A 23,466-nucleotide genomic window follows, 5' to 3' on the forward strand; every position below is an offset into this window, starting at 1 on the left:
GAGGTATTATTTTTATATTGTGTATGTTGAGTTCGGAGAGAGTCCCATCTCTTCTTGAGTTCTTCCACTTAAAATCAAAGTGAAGTTGTAAAATTTAGGGCAGGGTATATTTTGTAAAGCCATAAGCAGGGCTACTCAACTCCAGGGGTGATCGTAGGGTATTCTCAGATTCTCCACACTTTTCCCCCCAAGTACCACGTGCATAGTATGCAGCATAGACCGTGCTATGCACTTGTATTGGTGGGCAGAGTCCTTTCGGTAAAACTGATTATTTGGCTCTTTAAGAGCCATTCATTTTGCTCCCAAATAGCTCTTCGTTAAAACATTTCCGTTAAAACATTTCCATAAAACTATCGGTATGAAAATAATGTTAATATCCAAAGTTAGGTTTAAAAAAAAAATTTCAGATTGTGCAATGCGAGTTCAAATACATTTTACCTGTACAAAACAGTAGACCCCCTACACAAAAATGAAGATATTAATTAAATGCACTACATAAATGAGTGCGGACCAGAATGAGGCTCTTGATCACAACTACCTGCAGGATGTGGAGTGATTTACCATCTTCAGATTTAATAAATCGTTGGCAGGCTTGCCTAGGTGATTCGGTTCCCGACATTCACCAAAAAGAGCTGTTCAAAAAGAGTTTGTTCGCGACCGACCCATCAGTAAATAGAGCTCTATAACGTTGGTTATGTAATGATAATGACTGCTATAGTTACAAAATGATGTGTGCAGTGTATCTCTGTCGTTAAGCTAGTATACTAGTAGGGATATCTCCTGAGTGGCGCAGTGGTCTAAGGCACTGTGCCACTAGAGATCCTGGTTCGAATCCAGGCTCTGTCGCAGCCGGCCGCGACCAGGAGACTCATGGGCGGCGCACAATTGGCCCAGCGTCGTCCAGGGTAGGGGAGGGAATGGCCGGCAGGGATGTAGCTCAGTTGATAGAGCATGGCGTTTGCAACGCCAGGGTTGTGGGTTCGATTCCCACGGGGGGCCAGTTAAAAAAATTATAAAAATATGTATTCACTAACTGTAAGTCGCTCTGGATAAGAGCGTCTGCTAAATGACTAAAATGTAATGTAGATGGATAACAGTTTACCCGTAATGCCCGGGGCCCGGTTTCCTGATAGCGATGGAATTTAGGCTTAGGCTTAGAGTGTTTTTAATGATGCATCTTCCCTATAATGGCCGAAGATGTAACATGCGTTTCCCAAAACACCACGCAGAGAGAACGGTCGCTAAAGTGCGTTGTTGGAGTGACGCATGAGGGAAAAAATCACTTATCTTCAACATATTTGGCTAGCTAGCAAAAAAACTTTAAAGCCATTTTTCTCAGTTTCCCTGTTGTCGGAGTTAATGTGTTTTGCCTTTGTAGGGCAGTATAGCCTACTGTTTATATTTTAATGTGGTCATCTCGATTTTCATTTGAGGCATCATTTTTACATCGCTTGTTTGTATCAATTGCAAAGACATTGGCAACTTTCTATTTGATGGTCACATAGAGATGGATAAACCATGTGATTCTATTCTTCAATTCTAACGACGCACTTAGCTGTTCTACCAGTAGTCTGAGGCAGACGTTAGATTACGAGCATTTTCAAGTGCAACGTTAATAACGATGGTTTTGGGAAACAAACGTTTACAGATGCACCATTGAGAGCATCCTGTCAGGCTGTATCCCCGCCTGGTACGGCAACTGCACCATCCGCAACCACAGGGCTCTCCAGTGGGTGGTGCGGTCAGCCCAACGAATCACCAGGAGCACACTGCCAAAAAGGTGAATTGCCGCCACCAACTGGACGGGTTGAAACCAAAACAAGATAAAAAGAAAATCCATACGTGATAGGGAAACTAACTTAATCCACCCAAATAAAAATGGTACATTGACAAAACAAAACAACTCCCACTTCTTGCTTCTTTCAATTTTCCATATCTCCCTTCCCAGGCTCTAGGGCCTGAGAGGGTGGTACGGCTTGTGACAATATTCTATGTAACTCCTTCGCCGAGAAATCTTTCAGCCCCAGGAACCGCTCCGCCGCTTCCACAATGATTTCTATCTTCCTGGACCTTCTCTCCACCTTGGCAGTGCCATTTATCACCATAGCTATTAAGGCCACAAAGTCCAGCTTCGTAACCTTTAAAATGTCAGGATGATAGGTGCCTGCTGATGATAGGTAACCCCTGCAGTGAAGGCCTATCCACCACCATGGACTCTTCAAGTGCACCATTCAAACCCTCAACAGCTGCTGCATATGATATGCTCTGGATAGCCCTGAATTTGGCCACCTTATTCTCTTTCACCCTTGTGGGGCAATCGAAAGACGTGGCTTCACGGTTCCCACCACAATTGCAACATGTCACATTTTCATCACTTTTATAACACATAATATGATATTTTCCACAACTTGGACATATAGGCTTCTCCCTTCTGCAAACACTTTAAACATGACCAAAAGCTTTACAATGATCACACTGCATTGTTCTTGGGATAAATGCTCTGAATGTAGTTAATATACCCTAACTGCACTTGAGTATGGAGAGACTCCATATCAAAAAACAGATAGATTTCACCTTCTTTTCACTCACCACACGATTCATCCGACGTGCATCAATCACTCCTGTAATATTTTTTATCTCTTAAACATCTACTTCTCAAGAGACTCCAGATATAACCCCCTTGAGGGGTGCCCTGTTCCTAAGAGACACACACGACACTTCAAACTTATCAAATCGGGTGAGACGCAACACACGTTTCTTTTGATCCTCAGAAGCACAAAAAATCAAAACCAGCCCGCCTCTCTTGATCCTCACAGCCTTCACTCTACCCAGCACTCTCTCCACCAGTTTGGATATCTCAAATGGATTCCTCAAGATTGGTAATTTGATCAGCTGCTCCTCATTTACAAACCGTACTCCTACAAGATACGAAGTGACATTCTCATCACTGTACTCTACTTTGCTCCGTTTTCCTTTCTTTTGGACAATATTCCAATTCTCTTTGATTCTACCACCATTAGATTCAGAATCCATTTCATCATCCGCTTCCGCCATCTTTTTTCCGTCCGTCGCTACAGCACCCGGTGTCACAGGAAGGCCAAGAAAATCATCAAGGACCAGTTGTGGAGAAGTACAGATCAGGGTTGGGTTATAAAAAATATCTGAAACTTTTAACATCCCACAGAGCACCATTAAATCCATTATTTAAAAAATTGAAAGAATATGGCACCACAACAAACCTGCCAAGAGAGGGCCGCCCACCAAAACTCACGGACCAGGCAAGGAGGGCATTCATCAGAGAGGCAACAAAGACACCAAAGATAACCCTGAAGGAGCTGCAAAGCTCCACAGCGGAGATTGGAATATCTGTCCATAGGACCACTTTAAGCCGTACACTCCACAGAGCTGGGCTTTACAGAAGAGTGGCCAGAAAAAAGCCATTGCTTAAAGAAAAAATTAAGCAAACACGTTTGGTGTTCGCCAAAAGGCATGTGGGAGACTCCCCAAACATATGGAAGAAGGTACTCTGGTCAGATGAGACTAAAATTGAGCTTTTTGGCCATCAAGGAAAACGCTATGTCTGGCACAAACCCAACACCTCTCATCACCCCGAGAACACCATCCCCACAGTGAAGCATGGTGGTGGCAGCATCATGCTGTGGGGATGTTTTTCATCGGCAGGGACTGGGAAACTGGTCAGAATTGAAGGATGATGGATGGCGCTAAATACAGGGAAATTCTTGAGGCTAACCTGTTTCAGTCTTCCAGAGTTTTGAGACTGGGACGGCGGTTCACCTTCCAGCAGGACAATGACCCTAAGCATACTGCTAAAGCAACACTTGAGTGGTTTAAGGGGAAACATTTAAACATCTTGGAATGGCCTAGTCAAAGCCCAGACCTCAATCCAATTGAGAATCTGTGGTATGACTTAAAGATTGCTGTACACCAGCGGAACCCATCCAACTTGAAGGAGCTGGAGCAGTTTTGCCTTGAAGAATGGGCGCCTGGTCAAAAGTTGTATTGGTTTCACTGCAACAGTGAAACATTGGCTTGATAGCAGTCTAGCAAGACATTGAATAAAATGTGATACTCTCGTTACAGATTTTTTGAAAACTTTATATGCATTTAATTTTGGGGGGAATTCAAGATATATTCTGTATATAGCCAAACTTTTAAAAAAAGGCAACAATAAGCCTTCATCAGCTACATCACTGACAGGTGAAACAAACATTGTGAGGATACACATGACAGATGCAGCACAAACGGACCCATCTTCCCCAGAAAAAAGAACAATAGACTTTAGACTAGAGTACTGTGAATGGTTAAAGATGCACTATGCAGAAGTTCCTGGTTACAAAAATTCTAATTGTTCGCCTAATTTCAGTTTATGTCACAAAACAAGCAAGTATAGTGTAGAGAATCAGTGTACCATCTAAACTGCTGTGAAATATATTATCCATAACCTAAAATATGGTATTTTCAGCTGTTTGAAGCTGGTGTACAAAACCGAAAGTAAAACCTAAACTTAAGCACGGGAAGCATAGACATAGCGCACATAGAACAGATCTACTGCTTCTTAGACTTGCATTCACTGGAAATGACAGATCTATAACACATATTTCTATTGAATTTGGTAGTCGCCCAAAGAGTTACATATTGCAGCTTTAAATGGCTCATTTACTGGCCAATGACACGTTTGATTACACGAAACCATGGATCTATTCACATTACATCATGTCATAACAAAACATACATCACAATACTTAACAGAAGTGTGAACATAATATGGAATTCATTTTTGAACCTCTATTGGTATCAAAATCCCAGCAACCATGGATGGTTGCCATTAATTTTGTATACACAGTGAATATACCACATACTGCATTAATTCAGGAAGCAGTAGATACAATTCTAGTGAACTGAATATTCCCCTTGAGTGTGGTGGTGGGGCTGTGGTGGTATTTGATTGGTCATCTACAATAATGGTGGTGGTTGGTCAGGAAAGCAGCTGGATGATTTCCCTGGCTCTTTGTGTCCTCTGCTGGGCTTCTGTGTCCTGTTCCCCCTCCCCCTCCTGCTCCCGGACCAATGTCTCAGCCTTCTGCACGGTGGTGTCCCTGGCCCCCCCACGCAGGCCCTCCAGGTACGATAGAAGCACAGAGAAGTTCTCATCTGGGATCTGTGGAGACAGAGAATGAGATTTTGTCCGTATGTAAGAAAAGTTACAGCCTCATTTTCTTTTTAGGATTTTAAAGAAATACCTACCTAACTAGTATATTATAAAGGCAATATGTTCTATTTCAGGTGAGATACAAGTAAGGGTGTCTCACATAACAGGGAGGGATATTTGCACAGAAAGTAATGTCTGTTAATTGGCAGTTGAAAGGATACGCTCAACACAGATGATCAACCTCTCCCAACAGGGGGAGCCCTAAGATTGCTCTTTGGGGGTTTAGGTTTGACTATATGCAAGAAAAATGTTTGTAAAAAGCACAATCAATATCTGATTGATTGGATGGATGAAAAGGCTTTCCACTCAAGTCTTAGGACAGTTTACCTTCTCTGAGTCAAACATGTGCTGTAGTAACCACGTCTGCCTGGTCTTCTGGAACTTCCACTCCTTACGGTTCTTAGCCCAACTGCAAAGATGGAGAAAGACAAAATAGATAAGCCAGAGCTCACCTCCAACAAAGACCATGTTGTATTTAAGGTTGCTAACAAGCTACATTTTACTGTGATCATTCAGTATTGTAGCAAATTTGATAGCACAGTAGTACTCAAGCTGGGATGTGTTTGGGGACATTTACAGTGCTATGAAAAAGTATTTGCCCCCTTTCTAATTTTCTCTACTTTTGTATATTTGTGATACTGAATGTTATCAGATCTTCAACCAAAACCTACTATTAGATAAGGGGAACATAAGTGAACAAATAACACAACAATTACATATTTATTTAATAAACAAAGTCAAACCATCACACCACCACCACCATGCTTGACCTTTGGTATGATGTTCTTACTGTGGAATGCAGTGGTTTTCGCCAGGCATAATGGGACCCATCTCGTCCAAAAAGTTGACTCAAGTTTGCCAAAAAGCACCTGGATGATCATCAAGACTCTTGGAAGAATGTTCTATGGACAGATGATTCAAAAGTATAACTTTTTGGACGATATGGTTCCAATAATGCCTGGCGAAAACCAAACTCTGCATTCCACAGTAAGAACATCATACCAAAGGTCAAGCATGGTGGTGGTGGTGTGATGGTTTGGGGATGCTTTGCTGCCTCAGGACCTGGACGACTTGCCTTAATAGAAGGAACCATGAATTCTGCTCTGTATCAGAGAATTCTACAGGAGAATGTCAGACCATCCGTCTGTGAGCTGAAGCTGAAGCGCAGCTGGGTCATGCAGCAAGACAATGATCCAAAACACACAATCAAGTCTACATGAAAATTGCTAAAAAGCAACAAATTGGACGTTTTGGAATGGCCTAGTCAAAGTCCAGACCTAATCCCAATTGAGATGTTGTGGCAGGACTTGAAACAAGCAGTTCATGCTTGAAAACCCACATGTCACTGAGTTAACGCAGTTCTGCATGGAAGAGTGGGCCAAAATTCCTCCACAGCAACGTGAGAGACTGATCAACAACTACAGGAAGCATTTGGTTGGAGTCATTGCAGCTAAAGGTGGCACAACCAGTTATTGAGTGTAAGGGGGCAATTACTTTTTCACACAGGGGAATTGGGTGTTGCATAACAGTTTATGAAATAAATGAAATAAATATGTAATTGTTGTGTTATTTGTTCACTTATGTTCCCTTTATCTAATAGTAGGTTTTGGTTGAAGATCTGATAACATTCAGTATCACAAATATGCAAAAGTAGAGAAAATTAGAAAGGGGGCAAATACTTTTTCATAGCACTGTATGTCCAACATCCGGCAACATCGGCAGTGAAGAGAGCAATAAACAGAAGATATCTGTTTTACTTCAAGTCGGAGTGTGTGGGTGGGATTCATATGGTGCACTCTCCTCACTTACCAGGTAAGATAGTCTAGCGCCTGTTGGGGAGCAATGGGTTTGGAGGCCTCATCTTTGTCTTCCGTCTTCCCTTCAGCTTTAAGTTGATCCTTTTGCTCCTTTTTCAGAATCTTCTTCATTTTCCTCTCGAGGACTCTTCTCTCCTCTGGACTCAAGTCCTCCTCTCCCTCCATCACTTCATCTTCCTCCTCATCTTCTGCTGCAGCGGGGACTATGGTTGGCTCAGGAATCTGCTCAACAAAACCAAAGAGTCTTCATAATGTAATTTTTTTTTAAATCACACTGTCATATTTATTATCTCCACAATGTACTGGATAAGATTTGTTTTACTTTTATTGGACTTAACTACATATCAGATTTCATATCTCATACTGCTAAGGGATGGAGGTAAAACACAAGTGTGTGGTGTCTTGCCTCTCAACCTCGAATCCAGCTGGGCTGGGGCTACTTCCTGTCCCTTGGCTGTTCAAGGGCCATTTCCTGTATCTACAGAAAAATGAGGCCAACGAGACACGGATTCTGAAGTTCAATATGGTTAACCGCACCTTAGGTTAAATACAAAGAGCTCCTTTCCACATCCTGTCTCTAACAAGGTGAAAATAAACAGCCTTCCATCATATGCCAATCGTTACACATGACTTTTCAATTAAAGAGTCTGTGCAACTTCAGCTGTCTTTCAATACTGAAATGATGATCATAGTCTGGTGAAAGTATATTGAGCCACTTTAAAAGATGCAGGATTAAGACAAATTCAAGCTGTTAGAATTCAAATGAGCAAATAGGGAGAGAGCAGAGGGGCTGGGCGTTGGTTCAAGCTACAGCGAGACCACAGTGACACCCTTCAGGCTTTTTCCATTTCTGTGTATTTACATAGGGTGAAACCAACGTACACAGTTTGAAATAAGTCCAGTGAAAATAGTTCCATTGATGCTGAGAGCATTTTCCACTGTGAAAATAAATTAATCGAACTGCTCCAGAATTTTAGAAAAACAAAGTCATTGAGTTTTACTAAAACACATTCGGAAAAAGAGGAACTTGAGTAGAGAGAGGCAAAGGCTACATGTATCTTTGTACAAGAGAAGATTGAGGAATTGAAAAGATTTGGCATTTTTGATTGAGGGATACTTTCTTGGAAAAGTAAAGCCTATTACTTCCAAAAAAGAAGAGTGTAATTCATATGAAAAACACAGACACCTTCTCAGACGAACTCAAACAAGGGACACGTTTCTTGTGGGTTTCTGTAGTCATAAAAAAGAAAGAAAGGAAGAAAATATTTAGATCACGTGGCCACCACGTCATTCTGAGAATATGCTGGCTGGGTATAGCCAATGAAAATACAACAACCTCTCCACTGAAACTTGACGACTTGCATTGCTCGCCTATATCCACGCAACATGCATCAATCTCAGAGACTGAGGCTTTAGATCGCCTTAGCAGACTGAGTTAGTGAAAATAAACAGAAGACGCCAGCCGAAAGTGAAAATGGTAAGTGGAAACATTTGTTGCTTTGTGTGCAGTGACTTCCTCCCAATGTGAAGTAGTCAAAGCAGGGTATGGAGAGGTCTACGTGGTGATAGTCCACAAACCAACATCTACTTAGATACTGTCTATGAGAAATAAGGGACTGGGGGGTTCTCTACACTGCTGAGAGAGCCAACACAGAGCTGGCAGTGTGTGGTTTTTATATGTTGGTAAAATTAGCAATTTCTGCTAAACTGAATGACATGGTATACTGCATCTTAGTGCGATGCTCTTTCGGGAAAATAATTCCATGATCCATGCAGAATGTCCAAACACATCCTTTTAGTGAGTAATGAAAGACAACTGGCCAATGACGATTGCTGGCCAAACGAGATTGCTATTGCAACATCTGAGGGGTATACGACAAAGCAAGATCAATGAGTTAGACAGCTAACTTGCCTAAATATTCTGAAATAACTTTGACTTTTTTAGGAAGATACACTTGAAATGGCCATGGTCCTATTGACTCAACACCCAAAAACACATATCTAAGTTTAGCATTCTTAAAGGGGCAGTGCAGTTAAAGTGATTTTACTGTTTTTTAAATGATATTTCCACAATATGAGGTCGAAATAACACTGAAATTGTGATAATTATGATAATGCCATTTTTGTGTAAGAGCTGTTTGAAGGAAATTCCTGGAATTTCAGCCTGTTCAGGTGGGATGGAACTTTTTGCCCACATCATGACGTCACAATGTGATCTGATTATTACAGACCAATGAACATCCTATCAGCCAATCAGGGCTGTGTATGTAAATATCTTCAAATTTGTTTCCTAACGCCCACACGACCAGACTGATAAATTCAAGGGCCAAAGGAGGCTCAGGGAATTAAATGATAAATATATTTTGGAGTTATTTTCATTAAATAAACACAGTGATTTATTAGACATACAGTGATGGTTTAAAAATAACATTACAAAGACTGCATGGAGGCTTTAATGAACCAGAAAATCAATAGTTTTTTTTTCTGTTTGTTTATCAAAGTTACAGTGCCTTCAGAAAGTGTTCACACCCCTTGACTATTCCACATTTTGTTGTGTTACAGCCTGAATTCAAAATGGATTAAATAGAGATGTTGTGTCACTGGCCTACACACAATACCCCATAACGTCAGTGTTTTTAGACCTTTTTACAAATTAATTAGAAATGAAAAGCTGAAATGTCTTGAGTCAATAAGTATTCAACCCCTTTGTTATGGCAAGCCTAAATAACAAGTCACATAAGTTGCATGGATTTACTCTGTGTGCAATAATAGTTTTTAACATGATTTTTGAATGACTACCTCATCTCTGTACCCCACACATACAGTTATCTGTAAGGTCCCTCAGTCGAGCAGTGAATTTCAAACACAGATTCAACCACAAAGATCAGGGAGGTTTTCTAATTTCTCGCAAAGAAGGGCACCTATTGGTAGATGGGTAAAAATATAAAAAAAGCAGACACTGAAGTTATTAATTACACTTTTGGATGGTGTATCAATACAACCAGTCACTACAAAGATACAGGTGTGCTTCCTAACTCAGTTGCCGGAGAGGAAGGAAATCACTCAGGGATTTCACCATGAGACAATGGTGACATTAAAACAGTTACAGAGTTTAATGGCTGCGATAAGAGAAAGCTGAGGCTGGATCAACAACATTGTAGTTACTCCACAATACTAACCTAAATGACAGAGTGAAAAGAAGGAAGCCTGTACAGAATTCAAATACTCCAAAACATGCATCCTTTTTGCAATAAGGCACTAAAGTAAAACTGCTAAAAATGTGGCAAAGAAATTAACTTTATGTCCTGAATACAAAGAGTTATGTTTGGGGCAAATCCAACACAACCAGCGCTTAATTTGAGCCGGATCCTACCCCTCTCAGTTTTGGACTGTTTCATTCCGGAACCCATTTGCCAGGATTCGGTACCTTTCTTTGCATGAAAAATTATTTTCACAGTTTGCAATGTAAAAGTTATAATTAAAGCAATCAGAGTTCATTCAAGTTGCTTCCTCTGTAATTCTCCTGCCACCTAAATAAAGTAATGTGAAAACGTGCCTGATATTCTAAGAATTGATTTGGGCCGGCCTGGGTTTATGCAGCATTGTAGCCTATAGACCAACGCGTGGCCATTGCTGTGGTGAGAGAGAAGTGCACCTGTATCTCTCACAGAACTAGAATGACATTCACTTTATATGATCTCTCTCCCTCTCTCAGATAGACATGAGCCTGCAACTCTCCTCTCTCCAGCGTTGCACTTCATAATTTATTTCCTTATAGAATCATAGCCGCAGGAACGGTATCCAGAGCGACTTACAGGAGCAATTAGGGTTAAGTGCCTTGCTCAAGGGCACATCGACAGATTTTTCACCTAGTCGGCTCGGGGATTAGAACCAGCGACCTTTCGGTTCCTGGCACTATGCTCTTAACCACTAAGCTACCTGCCGCCCATTTGAATTGAAATACATTTGCCAAAGTTATAGAATTACTGCTGTCTGTTCAGAAAGAAATGAAATAATTCAGAAGACTACTCCAGGAGTAGGACTATAATTTAGCCACAGAGGATCAATAGCTTCTTTTTATTTTTTATAGCCTAGCTGTGGATTGTGTGTTGCCCAATCACAAGGCATGCCTACAGTTGGGAATGTGCAGCAAATCTGTCAGTGAACAGCATTCAACCAAAACAGGCATTTTGCCATATTTCACAGCATTGTTTTACAAAGTAAAACAAGAGAGGCTTTTGACACAACGGCATCAGCCATCGCCGGTGAGTGAGATGCGCATCATTGGGTGAGTCAGTGAAACTGGAAATATTTTTTAGGACTATAATTTTCTTCCTTATGTTGTACAATATGTGTGTCTCCACATACCTAGACCTAGGCTACCGATGGAGTCAAGACAAGGTCGTTTTTATTGATCTCAGTTTGTCAGTGTCAAAGTGGGCTGTCATTCCGATCATGTGATTTATTTTTATTTTTTATCTGCTAAAGTCTTATGCCATATAAAGTGATGTAGAATTGCATGAAATGCAACTATAAAAAGGGAAAAAAATTTGCAGACACTAGACTACCAACTTTTCCCTCCATTTGTGAAACTTCTGCAAGCCACTCTACTCTACGCCAGTATGCAAAAGCGATGATAATGCAAGCAATGCTTTATTATAAAAGTTTTTTTTTTTTCTTTCTTTCTTTTTTCTTTTCTTTTCTTCATACATACCAGTACCTCAGAACTGGCTGTCTAGCAATGATCAACAAACAATTTGACAGAGATTGAATAATTTAACAGAACAATGTGCAAATATTGTACAGGTGTGCAAAGCTCTTCGAGACTCACAGCTGTAATCGCTGCCAAAGGTGATTCTAACATGTATTGACTCAGGGGTGTAAATACTTATGTAAATTAGATTTCGTTATTTCATTTTCAATAAATTAGGAACAATTTCTAAAAACACGTTTTCACTGTCATTATGGGGTATTATGTGTAGATGGGTGAGAAAAAAAATATATTTAATCAATTTTGAATTCAGGCTGTAACACAACAAACTGTGGAATAAGTCCAGGGGTATGAATACTTTCTGAAGGCACTGTAGCTGGCATTGAACTTGCTTAGTAATATAACTCCTCTGGATACCAGTCCAAACACATTCAGTAGCAACACCCTGTAAAGGACAAAAGGCTTCTGACACCGGTTTGGATGTTTCTTCATATCTATACGTTTCATCAACTCTTTCTTTGGTTTGACTGTATTGGCATTCAGTTTATAATCTCATCTTTGGTTTGTAACTGCAGGAACAAAGCAAATGCTAAGTGACTGAACATTAGATGGTGATGTTGTTATAACTGCAAGTGTTGTTTTGTCTCATCAATGAAAATTGGATCGTGTACTCTCTTATTGTTCTAAATCGCCATGTGTTCTTTTCTCCTCATTGGACACAAGGCAAATCAAACAGACTTTCTGCTCCAGACTGAGATGAGTACCGTCATGCAACCCTTCAACATCACCTCAACATCCAGCACCAGCCCCCTCAACACCATCATCCCCTCAGACGTCATTGCCATAATCGCAGCCAACGACCTAACATCCAGGGCCAACTACGTCTATGCGCTCTGTGCCACGCTGGGCATGACCTCGGCATGCTTTGTACTCTACGGCTTAATTCAGTCCTACAGAGCCCAGAGGAGTCTGGCATGGCTGGACTCCCTGCTCTGGGCCTTTTCCAGCTCCCATCTCCTTCTCTTGCTCCTCTCCCTCTCTTCTGTAGCACACCGGCCCAACTACCTGGTGACCACACAGCTCGGCTGTGCTGCGCTCGCCTTCACCGTCAACATGGCATCCCTCTGCGGGCTGTTGCTCCTGGTGTTCATGGGATACGCCCTGACCTTCGACACCCCAACTCACGCCCTGCTGAAGAGGCCTGGGGTCTGTGTGGCTCTGGTGGTTCTGGTTTCTATCCTGTGCTCCTTGGTGCTGGCTGGACTCCGAGGCCCGCCCAAGGAACTGGATTTGAAAAGAAAATGTATTATAGACCCAACTGAGGCAGGAAGGTCTTATGCCATGGCGAAGCTCTGTCTAGGGTTCATAATTCCCTACCTCCTCCTGCTGGGGATCCTGATAGGCGGCTGCGTCCGCCAATGGAAATCCAGCAGCCGCTTCCTCTCCGGATCAGATGAGGGTCCGGTGTTCCTGGCAGTGGCTGTGGTGATATTTGTATGTCAGCTATTCCATGGCATTGTGCTGGTGAGGGGGGCCGAGATGGAGCAGGCTGGTGGTCTCAGCCCTCACGCGACAGCGTTCATGCATGTGTCTGAGTTTGTGATGTTCTCTGGCAGCTGTGTATGTCTAGTGTTGGTGCTCCTGCTGCACAGGCCGTGCAGAGAGAGCCTTCTGGAGGTGTTCAGGCAGCTCCGCGACTGCTGCCGCGGCCTAGGGGGCCGACAGACCCACAGACACATCATGGCCCCCCATATTGAGATCGCCTGACTCTCAGGACTATAACCTTTAGGTCAATAACCATCTCAGACGTTCTGGATTCAGGAATATTATGCCTTTTTTAAGACCGCCAAATCTAACGTTGACCCATATATATTAGAAGCTGACACTAGATAACTTAAAAGCTAGGCTACTTTCTGGAAGTTCAGTTAACTGATCATTTACATTTAATTTGAAGACTGTAAATAGTGTTATTCAGACAGTTTTGTTTTCCAATGTACATACTTTTTTGTAACCTTTTCAATGTAATGGTTATAATCTTATTTCATGTATGGTCAGTGTACTGTTACTTCACCAATCAACTGACTTTTGTTTTTGAAAATAAACTGAAACCTGTTTTTTTTGTGCGAATCGAATGATGTCTATACATTTCATTGGTGACTTTTTCAATATGATGATAGTGAAATTGGGAAAAGTAAAACGAAGTTGTGCAATGACAATTAAACCATGAACAATCACCATTGTTAAGACTATTTCTACTAATTCAACTGACATTATGTGGTACTGTTTCTACACTCAGACCTGCTCTTTGACACACCCCTCTTCCAAGAATCAAGCAGTGGCTGTGTTTGCATAAACATGTTTTACACGAAAACCCATTCAAACTCAATGTCAGAATAGGGGAAAAACATCTTACACAGGAAATACAGTGCATTCGGAAAGTATTTTTTAGATTTTGTTACGTCACAGCCTTATTCTAAAATTGATTAAATAATTTTTTCCCGTCATCAATCTACACACAATAACCCATAATGTCAAAGTGAAAACAGGTTTTTAGAATTGTTAGCAAATGTATTAAAAATAAAAAACAGAAATACCTGATTTACATAAGTATTCAGACCCTTTGGCATGAGTCTCAAAATTGAGCTCAGGTGCATCCTGTTTCCATTGACCATCCTTGAGATGTTTCTACAACTTGATTGGAGTCCACCTGTGGTAAATTCAATTGATTGGACATGATTTGGAAAGGCACAAACCTGTCTATATAAGGTCCCAGAGTTGACAGTGCATGTCAGAGCAAAAACCAAGCCATGAGGTCGAAGGAATTGTTCGTAGAGCTCCGAGACAGGATTGTGTCGAAGGCACAGATCTGGGGAAGGGTACCAAAACATTTCTGCAGCATTGAAGGTCTCCAAGAACACAGTGGCCTCCATCATCCTTAAATGGAAGAAGTTTTAACCACCAAGACTCTTCCTAGAGCTGGCCGTCTGGCCAAACTGAGCAATAGGGGGAGAAGGGCCTTGGTCAGGGAGGTGACCAAGAACACGATGATCACTCTGACAGAGCTCCAGAGGTCCTCTGTGGAGACGGGAGAAACTTCCAGAAGGACAACCATCTCTGCAGCACTCCACCAATCAGTTCTTTATGGTAGAGTGGCCAGAAAGAAGCCACTCCTCAGTAAAAGGCACATGACAGCCCGCTTGGAGTTTGTCAAAAGACACCTAAAGGACTCTCAGACCATGAGAAACAAGATTCTCTGGTCTGATGAAACCAAGATTGAACTCTTTGGCCTGAATGCCAAGCGTCACGTCTGGAGGAAACCTGGCACCATCCCTACGGTGAAGCATGGTGGTGGCAGCATCATGTTGTGGGGATGTTTTTCAGCATTAGGGACTGGGAGACTAGTCAGAATCGAGGGAAAGATGAATGGAGAAAAGTACAGAGAGATCCTTGATGAAAACCTTCTCCAGAGCGCTCAGGACAATGACCCTAAGAACACAGCAAAGACAACGCAGGAGTAGCTTCGGGACAATGTCCTTGAGTGGCCCAGCCAGAGCCCGGACATGAACCTAATCGAACATCTCTGGAGAGACCTGAAAATAGCTGTGCAGCGACGCACCCCATCCAACCTGATAGAGCTTGAGAGGATCTGCAGAGAAGAATGGGAGAAACTCGCCAAATACAGGTGTGCCAGGCTTGTAGTGTCATACCCAAGAAGACTCGAGGCTGTAATCGCTGCCAAAGGTGCTTCAACAACGTACTGAGTAAAGGGTCTGAATTCTTATGTAATTCTAAAAACCTGTTTATGTTTTGTCATTATGGAGTAATGTGTGTAGATTGATGAGGCTGTAACGTAACAAAATGTGGAATACCTCAAGGGGTCTGAATACTTTCCGAATGCACTGTATTCACTAAAGGAATGCACTAAAGAGAAGCTTGCCAAACATTGGTGTACATTTCTTTGGAATGGATATAGTTAATGCAGCCTATGGTAGTAATCAGTAGCGTGATGAAGAAAATGTCACATCTTAGTGGCCAGGGGCTTCCTATTCATGGATGGCAGAGACTCATCTGAAAATGGATTTACCTAAACTCAGCTATATTTAAATAGAGATCTCATAAGAACATTTCCAACAGTGAAAACATGTCCTTAAGTTGTTGAGTTGAGTAGGTGATGGCATAACTTTATATAGGGGAGAGTGGGATAAGTTGAACCAAAGAGTTCATTGAACCATGCCTTGTTTGTAGGAAACCATACATAAGATGAACCTAATATTTAGGAAGTGCTCATAATTTAATGGAGTCTGAAGAAAGAAACCACATGGAAAAAGTGGTAAGCAAGTTAGGTCCAAAATTATTTTCAGAAAGTCAAATCAATGTGTTATAGGTTTCATGACGCTTGTATCTAAACCAAAGTAGATTGCTTTGTACATCAGTTGAGGTCTCTATAAGCTACAATATGAGGTCCTAAACCTTGCATGAAAGTGCATCCTTGTAGCTGTGTGAGCTAATTAGTAAAAATGTTTGCCTTGGGGTAAGTTGAGCCAATGGTCACCATACCCCATACTAATGATTACATTTTGTCCGTTTTATGCATAGTATTTTTGCAATGTGTCATGGATATGAACAAAAAATATATATTGTGCCTTTTTATTGTTACAGAGCAGACATCATCATGCGATGTGTATACAAACGTAAAACAAGCAGGGGTGTAGCCCCCTTGAGGTTCTTCAGAGAGCAGCTAAGGAAGTGAGAGAAGGGAAGAAGTCCATTTGAGCAGCAGCAAGGGATGAAAAAATTGACTGAATGACACTGAAAAAGTACATGTACCTGTGCGAAAGAGAGGATATGATAGAGTAGCAGAGGCAGACAGCGTCTTATCTTATCTCACGGACCAGTTTTATGGCCTTATTAGTCTCAAATGCAGAGAACTTGCCTACGAATTGGCATATTGAAATAACATCCATGTCCCAGACAACTGGTCAAAAAATGGAAGGGTAAGTGATATTGAACATAAATGTATGCCTACATTCAGATATAGATCTAAGATATACAATATACCACACCCCCATTCCATGAATTAAACTTGGACCTACCAGCACCATCACCCACTGTCACAGAACACCCACCCACTGTCACGGAACACCCACCCATTGTCACAGGACACCATCATCCACTTACCCCACGCCGGCTCAACTTACCCTGTCCCTATGCCCAATTTACCCTGTCCCTATGCCCAACTTACCCTGTCCCTATGCCCAACTTACCCTGTCCCTATGCCCAACTTACCCTGTCCCTATGCCCAACTTACCCTGTCCCTATGCCCAACTTACCCTTACCCTGTCCCTATGCCCAACCTACCCTGTCCCTATGCCCAACTTACCCTGTCCCTATGCCCAACTTACCCTGTCCCTATGCCCAACTTACCCTGTCCCTATGCCCAATTTACCCCATACTCAGAGACCACTTTATTGGACAAGCTACGTTTTCAAAACTGTTATGTTTACATGAATTCTGATTATTTCCAGGGATACACAACATCCTGAAATATATGTAGATATCTTTGTTAGAAATAATACTATATTTCCCTTGACGTTGTGATGCTGAATGTAAAAAATGGCTCAACATACCCTACTCTCCACTTCAGCATACCAGTTCTGCCATCCATCTTGTTTTGTGTAAATATGAGGCCGTTTCCAGAGTTACCCATAAGTTACCCATACCCAGTGACTCCCTTATTTATATATTTGAACATTCTACATAATGATCCACCCTTCATGCATGGATGATTATGCTTGAATAAAAAATGTATCCATAGAGCAAAAACAGTAAAACTGTACGAATAATCATTAAGAATCAGTCACAAGTCAACAGAACACCGTAGAGAAGACAGACTACAGCTGAGGACAACAGCAGAGAGAGAGAGAGGACTGTTTGCATACATCTCTATCTTACGCTGAGGAGCGGGTGACGTCAAATGACCTGGGGGATGAGCCAATACGGAGAGTCTACACAGCCTCAGTCGTTGGAAGCTAATGAGAATGGATTGGTGATGGTTGTTAAACCTCTACATTGAGAAAGATCTGGACATGAGCAATAAACTCTGGTAGTGAAAACAACACAGGAAGTCAACAATGTAAGTTTGCTTTTCCTCTTACTTCGCCCTCTAAAGGGCAAGGGCTTCAGACTGACTTAAGAGTGAGTCACTCACGCTCTTAAATTATGACAAGAGAGACAACTGGAAAAAAATCCATAGTTTAGCTAATGCCAGAAAGCCAATACCAAGTATTTAGCTGATCATGTTGAAATACTCTGTTCAAGTGGTCTTCAGTATAGAAGATGTTTGAACTTTTTTCAGGCTGCATGGTGAGAATAAATTTCTCTTCTGTAGCTCTATTGGTAGAGCATGGCGCTTGTAACGCCAGGGTAGTGGGTTCGATCCCTGGGACCACCCATACGTAAAAATGTATGCACGCATGACTAAGTCGCTTTGGATAAAAGTGTCTGCTAAATGGCATATTATATTATATATGGTCAAGATATCGCCATAGAAATGTCCTCATCAGCCACTGTACAGGTAGAGTGTGGTTCTAGTTACCTTTGTTCCAAAATGTTTACTACTGCATAATAATTTTCATGCGTTTATTTATGGTCTTCTCAGATAGAATTATTCTTTTTTATTGTATTTTTTTTGTTTAAACCAACTGAAGGGCATTGATACTACTGCACTGTTGGAGCTATGAGCACAAGCATTTCGCTACACCCGCAATAACATCTGCTAAATATGTGTATGTGACCAATAACATTTGATTTGACCCATTTCTGTATTTATCCCCTTCCTAGCCCCGTGAGTGGCCATCAACCTGAACCAAGAGGATGCTTTTCTAAAAAGCACTTAGTGACTATTTGTGTCCAAACGCCAACACACCTTTGAGTGAGAAACAAAGGAGACTCTCAGCAGTGGTTATTATTGATGTGGGATTTTTACCTGGCAACAACTCCTTGATACCCCATTGTAAATGACAAAATTACAACTTGGGGCTAGAGTTCAACCACAGGCTCAAAATGACGGCTCGTAACCTTTGACACAGTCAGACACCAGACCAGACCAGACAATGACATGGAGGTGCCCATGTACATGGACTATTCCATTGCGATTTATAGCAATGTCACAGAGCAGTTGAATGGCTCCTCAGCCACCTCCTCTGGGCTGGCAGGAGAGGAACCTGACCCCCACCAGCAGTACACCATCAGCGTCTTCCTCTCCTGCCTCTACACCATCTTCCTCTTCCCCGTGGGCTTCATCGGGAACATCCTCATCCTGGCCGTCAACCTGAGCCACAAGGGCCGCATGACCGCCCCCAACCTTTACTTTGTCAACCTGGCGGCTGCCGACCTGGTCCTGGTGGCTGACTCCCTGATCGAGGTGTTCAACCTTAGCGAGCACTACTACGACATGGCTGCCTTGTGCACCTTTATGGCCCTGTTCCTGCAGGTCAACATGTACAGCAGCGTCTTCTTCCTGACCTGGATGAGCTTCGACCGGTATGTGGTGCTGGCGGGCTCAATGCGTCTGGGCAGGAGCATTCCCCGGGCCCGTCTGACCTGCTGCCTGATCTGGGTGACCTCCGCCCTGCTCACCCTGCTGCCCTTCACTGTGGCCCAGGCGCAGCACGCCGGGGAGCTCCACTTCTGCTTTGCGAACGTATCCCAGATCCAGTGGCTGGAGGTTACGCTGGGCTTCCTGCTGCCCTTCTGCGTGCTGGGCCTCTGCTACTGGAGGATCGCCCTGGTTCTGGTGAGGGCTCAAAGGGAGCACAGTGGGCTGCAGCAGCGGCCACAGAAGCGGAAGGCTTTGAGGATGATTTCTGCGGCCGTGTTGGTGTTCTTCGCCTGCTGGTTGCCGCAGAACATGTTTGTCAGCGTGCACCTGCTGAGAGGCGATGTGGATGGAACGCTGTGGCACGACTACCCTCTGACGGCCCACATGGTCAACCTGGCCGCCTTCTCCAACAGCTGCCTCAACCCACTGGTCTACAGCTTCCTGGGGGAGACCTTCCAGGACAAGCTAAGGAGCTTCATCAAGGAAAACATCAGCTGGGCCAAGTTAGACAGCTCCTGCTGGAGTAGCTAGCCTCTCTGGCCTACCCGCTGCAAGCTCCTGCCCCTGTCCCATTCTTAAAAGTACCAGTCCCATCACACAACCTCTCCAAAGCTCCTGCTGCCTCTACAAACCAGCCATCAAATCAAAACTCACCACAACTCCTACAACATACGTGTGCTCTGGACAGCTAAGTGGTGTGTCAGAGGACTGGTTGAAGGGTCATCCCATTTGATATCAATCACTTTCTGAGCTCAACCCTTTTGACTTAAACAAAACTTTCCATAGATACACTATATATACACAAAAGTATGTGGACACCGCTTCAAATTAGTGGATTTGTCCATTTCAGCCACACCCGTTGCTGACAGGTGTATAAAATCAGGCCATTCAATCTCCATAGACAAACATTGGCAGTAGAATGGCCTTACTGAAGAGCTCAGTGACTTTCAACGTGGCACCGTCATAGGATGCCACCTTTCCAACAAGTCAGTTTGTCAAATTTCTGCCCAGCTAGTGCTGCCCCGGTCAACTGTAAGTGCTGTTATTGTGAAGTGGAAACGTCTAGGAGCAACAGCGGCTCAGCCATGAAGTGGTAGGCCACACAATCTCACAGAACGGGACCGCCGAGTGCTGAAGCGCATAAAAATCATCTGTCCTCGGTTGCAACACTCACTACCGAGTTCCAAACTGCCTCTGGAAGCAACGTCAGCACAAGAACTGTTCGTCGGGAGCTTCATGAAATGTGTTTCCATGGCCGAGCAGCCGCACAATTATGTGCTTCCAACATTGTGGCAACAGTTTGCAGAAGGCCCTTTCCTGTTTCAGCATGACAATGCCCCCTTGCACAAAGCGAGGTCCATACAGAAAAGGTTTGTCGAGATCGGTGTGGAAGAACTTGACTGGCCTGCACAGAGCCCTGACCTCAACCCAATCGAACACTTTTGGGATGAATTGGAACGCCGACTGCAAGCCAGGCCTAATCGCCCAACTTCAGTGCCCGAACTCACTAACGCTTGTGGCTGAATGGAAGCAAGTCCCCGCAGCAATGTTCCAACATCTAGTGGAAAGCCTTTCCAGAAAGGTGGAGGCTGTTATAGCAGCAAAGGGAGGACCAACTCCATATTAATGCCCATGATTTTGGAATTAGATGTTCGACGAGCAGGTGTCCTCATACTTTTGGTCATGTAGTGTATTTGCCTATGGTAGAAGTGGTCAGAAAGTGACTTTTTGGACCTGAATGCTCAAAGTTGACCCATTTTGCATACCCCACCCTACCATGAGACATCCATGTCTTCATCACTGGAAAATATAAACGGTTGAGTTTGATAAGCTTACAAACAGGGTTGTCAAACTATTTGATAATTTTTGGAAACATTTGTATTTTATTTATTGTCATTTTAAACTTTAACATCTAAAAAAAAAATTTAAATGCTTAAACCCCCGATTTTTTTCATTGTCACATATGTTGTAGCTTAGACCCTATTTTTGATTTTCTGAGGTGTTTGTTGCGCCCGCCATCGGTTGAGACACAGCATACTCTTGAATATAAGGCTGGGTGTCATTTCGATAATAGAAATATAATTTATAGAATGGATATACCTCTTCAGACCACTACAATTTAGCTAGTACATCATTGAAACATAAAATGAAAATGAAGTGCCAGTCCACTCATCGTCAAATGTCTACTTAAATGGAAATGTATATTCTATTATCTTTATTTCTATAATTCCAATAGGTTTCCTTTAGAAGATTGACGGTGTAATTTAAAACAACTGATATTCCCATTCAAATCAACATTCTCTGATGTGTGGACCTCCAACCATCTTTGTGCTACCATTTGAAAGTATACATTTTTCAAGTGTATTCTCATTTTAGTACATTTATCAGCCAAAACATGACACCCCACCACCCTGTATTGAAGAGCATGTTGTGTCTCAACTGATGGCGAGCACAACACAAAACCTCAGATGATGTAAAATAGGGTCTAAGCTACAACATAAGCAAAAATGAAAAACAAATCAGAGTTTTTAGATAATTGGATAATTATTTTAAGAAATATTTCTGACCACTTCTACCATAGGCAAATGTGTAAAGAAAGTTTAGTGTGTGTGTGGCCCCACCTAGTGGTGTCATTATACAAAATGTTTCTGTAAATGTAGTGAATAAAGCAGGAATATATAGCAGTTTTACCTCAGATGTTTTGTTTTTCTTCTTCCTCTTCTTTTCCTTCTGTGCATCATCTGCTGGTTGTTTGTGTTTCTTTGAATTTGTCCCCACGTCTTCTGATGTCTTCTTTGACACAGTGGGAGCTGGTATAGGAGCCTCCTAGGAAAGTGCAATACCTAATTTAATATCTCATCATGATGAGCTCAGCTTACAAGAAATGTCAGGACATAGACCTCTTTGCGATCATAAAAAAATTAAAAACATTACTGTTACCATACTTGCCTCAATGTAAGTATTTTTTCTATTCTTTTTCACTTTGCTTTCCATGTTTTCATCAATGCAGACTTCTCTCTCATTTGAATTCAACTTCTTCCTTTTGGACCCACTGCCTTTGGGTTCCGATTCACATGATTTACTCTTTGCCATGATGACCAACTTGTTCCTGAAACATAATTGCATAGTTAGCTAGCTTCACAGCACAGTGTTGGACAATGGACATACTGACATATCTGTCAAGGTAAAAGGTAATGACTCTCATATGACGTTTAGCTACAATTTTACTTTGAAAACAAGCTCATTATTACCAGCTATGATACTTGCACTGGCTGGTTAGCTATAGTAACGTTAGCTATCAACAGTGCTAATTATACCACACTAACGTTATGAGCTTGCCATTTGATTTCAGCATCTTTGACATGCTTTATTGTTTCATGTTAGCAAAAATGGCGGCAGGTTACATTCATAACGATTTTAATAACCTACTAATAAGAAGGAACTTACTGTAACAAAATAACTGTAAACGCGTTGATCTCAGTAGCACGAACACCAACATGCGTTGTGTGAATCAGGAAGTGTTGACGCTTAACTTGTTGTGATTGGTCAGATAGTCATTTCAGTTCGGTGATTGGAGATTAGTGCGTTCCTAAGTGTGCTGGGACTTGTAGTCTCAGGCTAAATGCTCTTGCAATTTCAATAGATTACAATGTTGTCCAACATTTTATGCAAGCATAGTATATTGCATTGTTGATCTTTAGCATTTAGGATTATACTATAAAAATCAAAGGCCTCAACTCTTTATTTTCCAATCATTCATCTTGTAAACTACTTTCTTGACGGACACAATTCAGTGTTGCACATTGCACAACGAAGTCAAAGATGTATTATAACTAACCCAAAATAGACCAAAGCCTGTCGTTTCCAATGGGAGCAAATTCATCATAGTGGGCAGGACAAGCAAGGAGTTGGCTATCTAGCATGTATTTGCATATTTCCGTTAGGGAACGCCTACTCTGTGCAGCGCGCCTGTGCAATAACTAAATTCGCCCTTGCACTTCTAAACGGCATTTTTTTTATATTATTTGGCAAAGGGTAAAGTCTACAAAACGCAGTTCACTCTCGCTCCATCTTCTCCCACTGCCGGCCACTGGGCTCCTGTCATCAC

General features: G+C 42.2%; 3 protein-coding genes across 3 annotated transcripts; 2 read left to right on the forward strand and 1 right to left on the reverse strand.

The window, feature by feature from the left end:
• Positions 1 to 4,097: 4,097 nt before the first annotated feature.
• On the reverse strand, positions 4,098 to 22,862 carry chlsn (cholesin). Its single transcript, XM_084148185.1, has 6 exons — positions 22,806 to 22,862; positions 22,308 to 22,467; positions 22,050 to 22,184; positions 7,040 to 7,269; positions 5,558 to 5,639; positions 4,098 to 5,179 (listed from the first exon to the last, which is right to left on the reverse strand). Exons 2-6 carry the CDS (start codon positions 22,449 to 22,451, stop codon positions 4,997 to 4,999), a joined length of 774 nt encoding a protein of 257 aa, XP_084004311.1. The 5' UTR covers positions 22,452 to 22,467; positions 22,806 to 22,862; the 3' UTR covers positions 4,098 to 4,996.
• Positions 8,408 to 13,991, forward strand: LOC311146393 (uncharacterized protein). Its single transcript, XM_084182892.1, has 2 exons — positions 8,408 to 8,524; positions 12,482 to 13,991. Exons 1-2 carry the CDS (start codon positions 8,522 to 8,524, stop codon positions 13,523 to 13,525), a joined length of 1,047 nt encoding a protein of 348 aa, XP_084039018.1. The 5' UTR covers positions 8,408 to 8,521; the 3' UTR covers positions 13,526 to 13,991.
• Positions 18,876 to 19,889, forward strand: LOC311103234 (G-protein coupled estrogen receptor 1-like; the record flags this gene model as incomplete). Its single annotated transcript, XM_084144773.1, has 1 exon — positions 18,876 to 19,889. One exon carries the CDS (start codon positions 18,876 to 18,878, stop codon positions 19,887 to 19,889), a length of 1,014 nt encoding a protein of 337 aa, XP_084000899.1.
• Positions 22,863 to 23,466: the final 604 nt, after the last annotated feature.

Source organism: Coregonus lavaretus, assembly GCF_964263955.1.
Source record: "Coregonus lavaretus genome assembly, chromosome: 1".
NCBI classification, from domain to species: Eukaryota; Metazoa; Chordata; class Actinopteri; order Salmoniformes; family Salmonidae; genus Coregonus; species Coregonus lavaretus.

Excerpts from the sequence above, each read along its gene's own strand:
- chlsn (XM_084148185.1), bottom strand. The coding sequence starts at position 22,451 with ATGGCAAAGAGTAAATCATGTGAATCGGAACCCAAAGGCAGTGGGTCC. Across the intron at positions 5,640-7,039 it reads GCGCTAGACTATCTTACCTG|TTGGGCTAAGAACCGTAAGG; the intron begins GTAAGTGAGGAG and ends CCATCTTTGCAG. Across the intron at positions 5,180-5,557 it reads ACATGTTTGACTCAGAGAAG|ATCCCAGATGAGAACTTCTC; the intron begins GTAAACTGTCCT and ends CTGTCTCCACAG.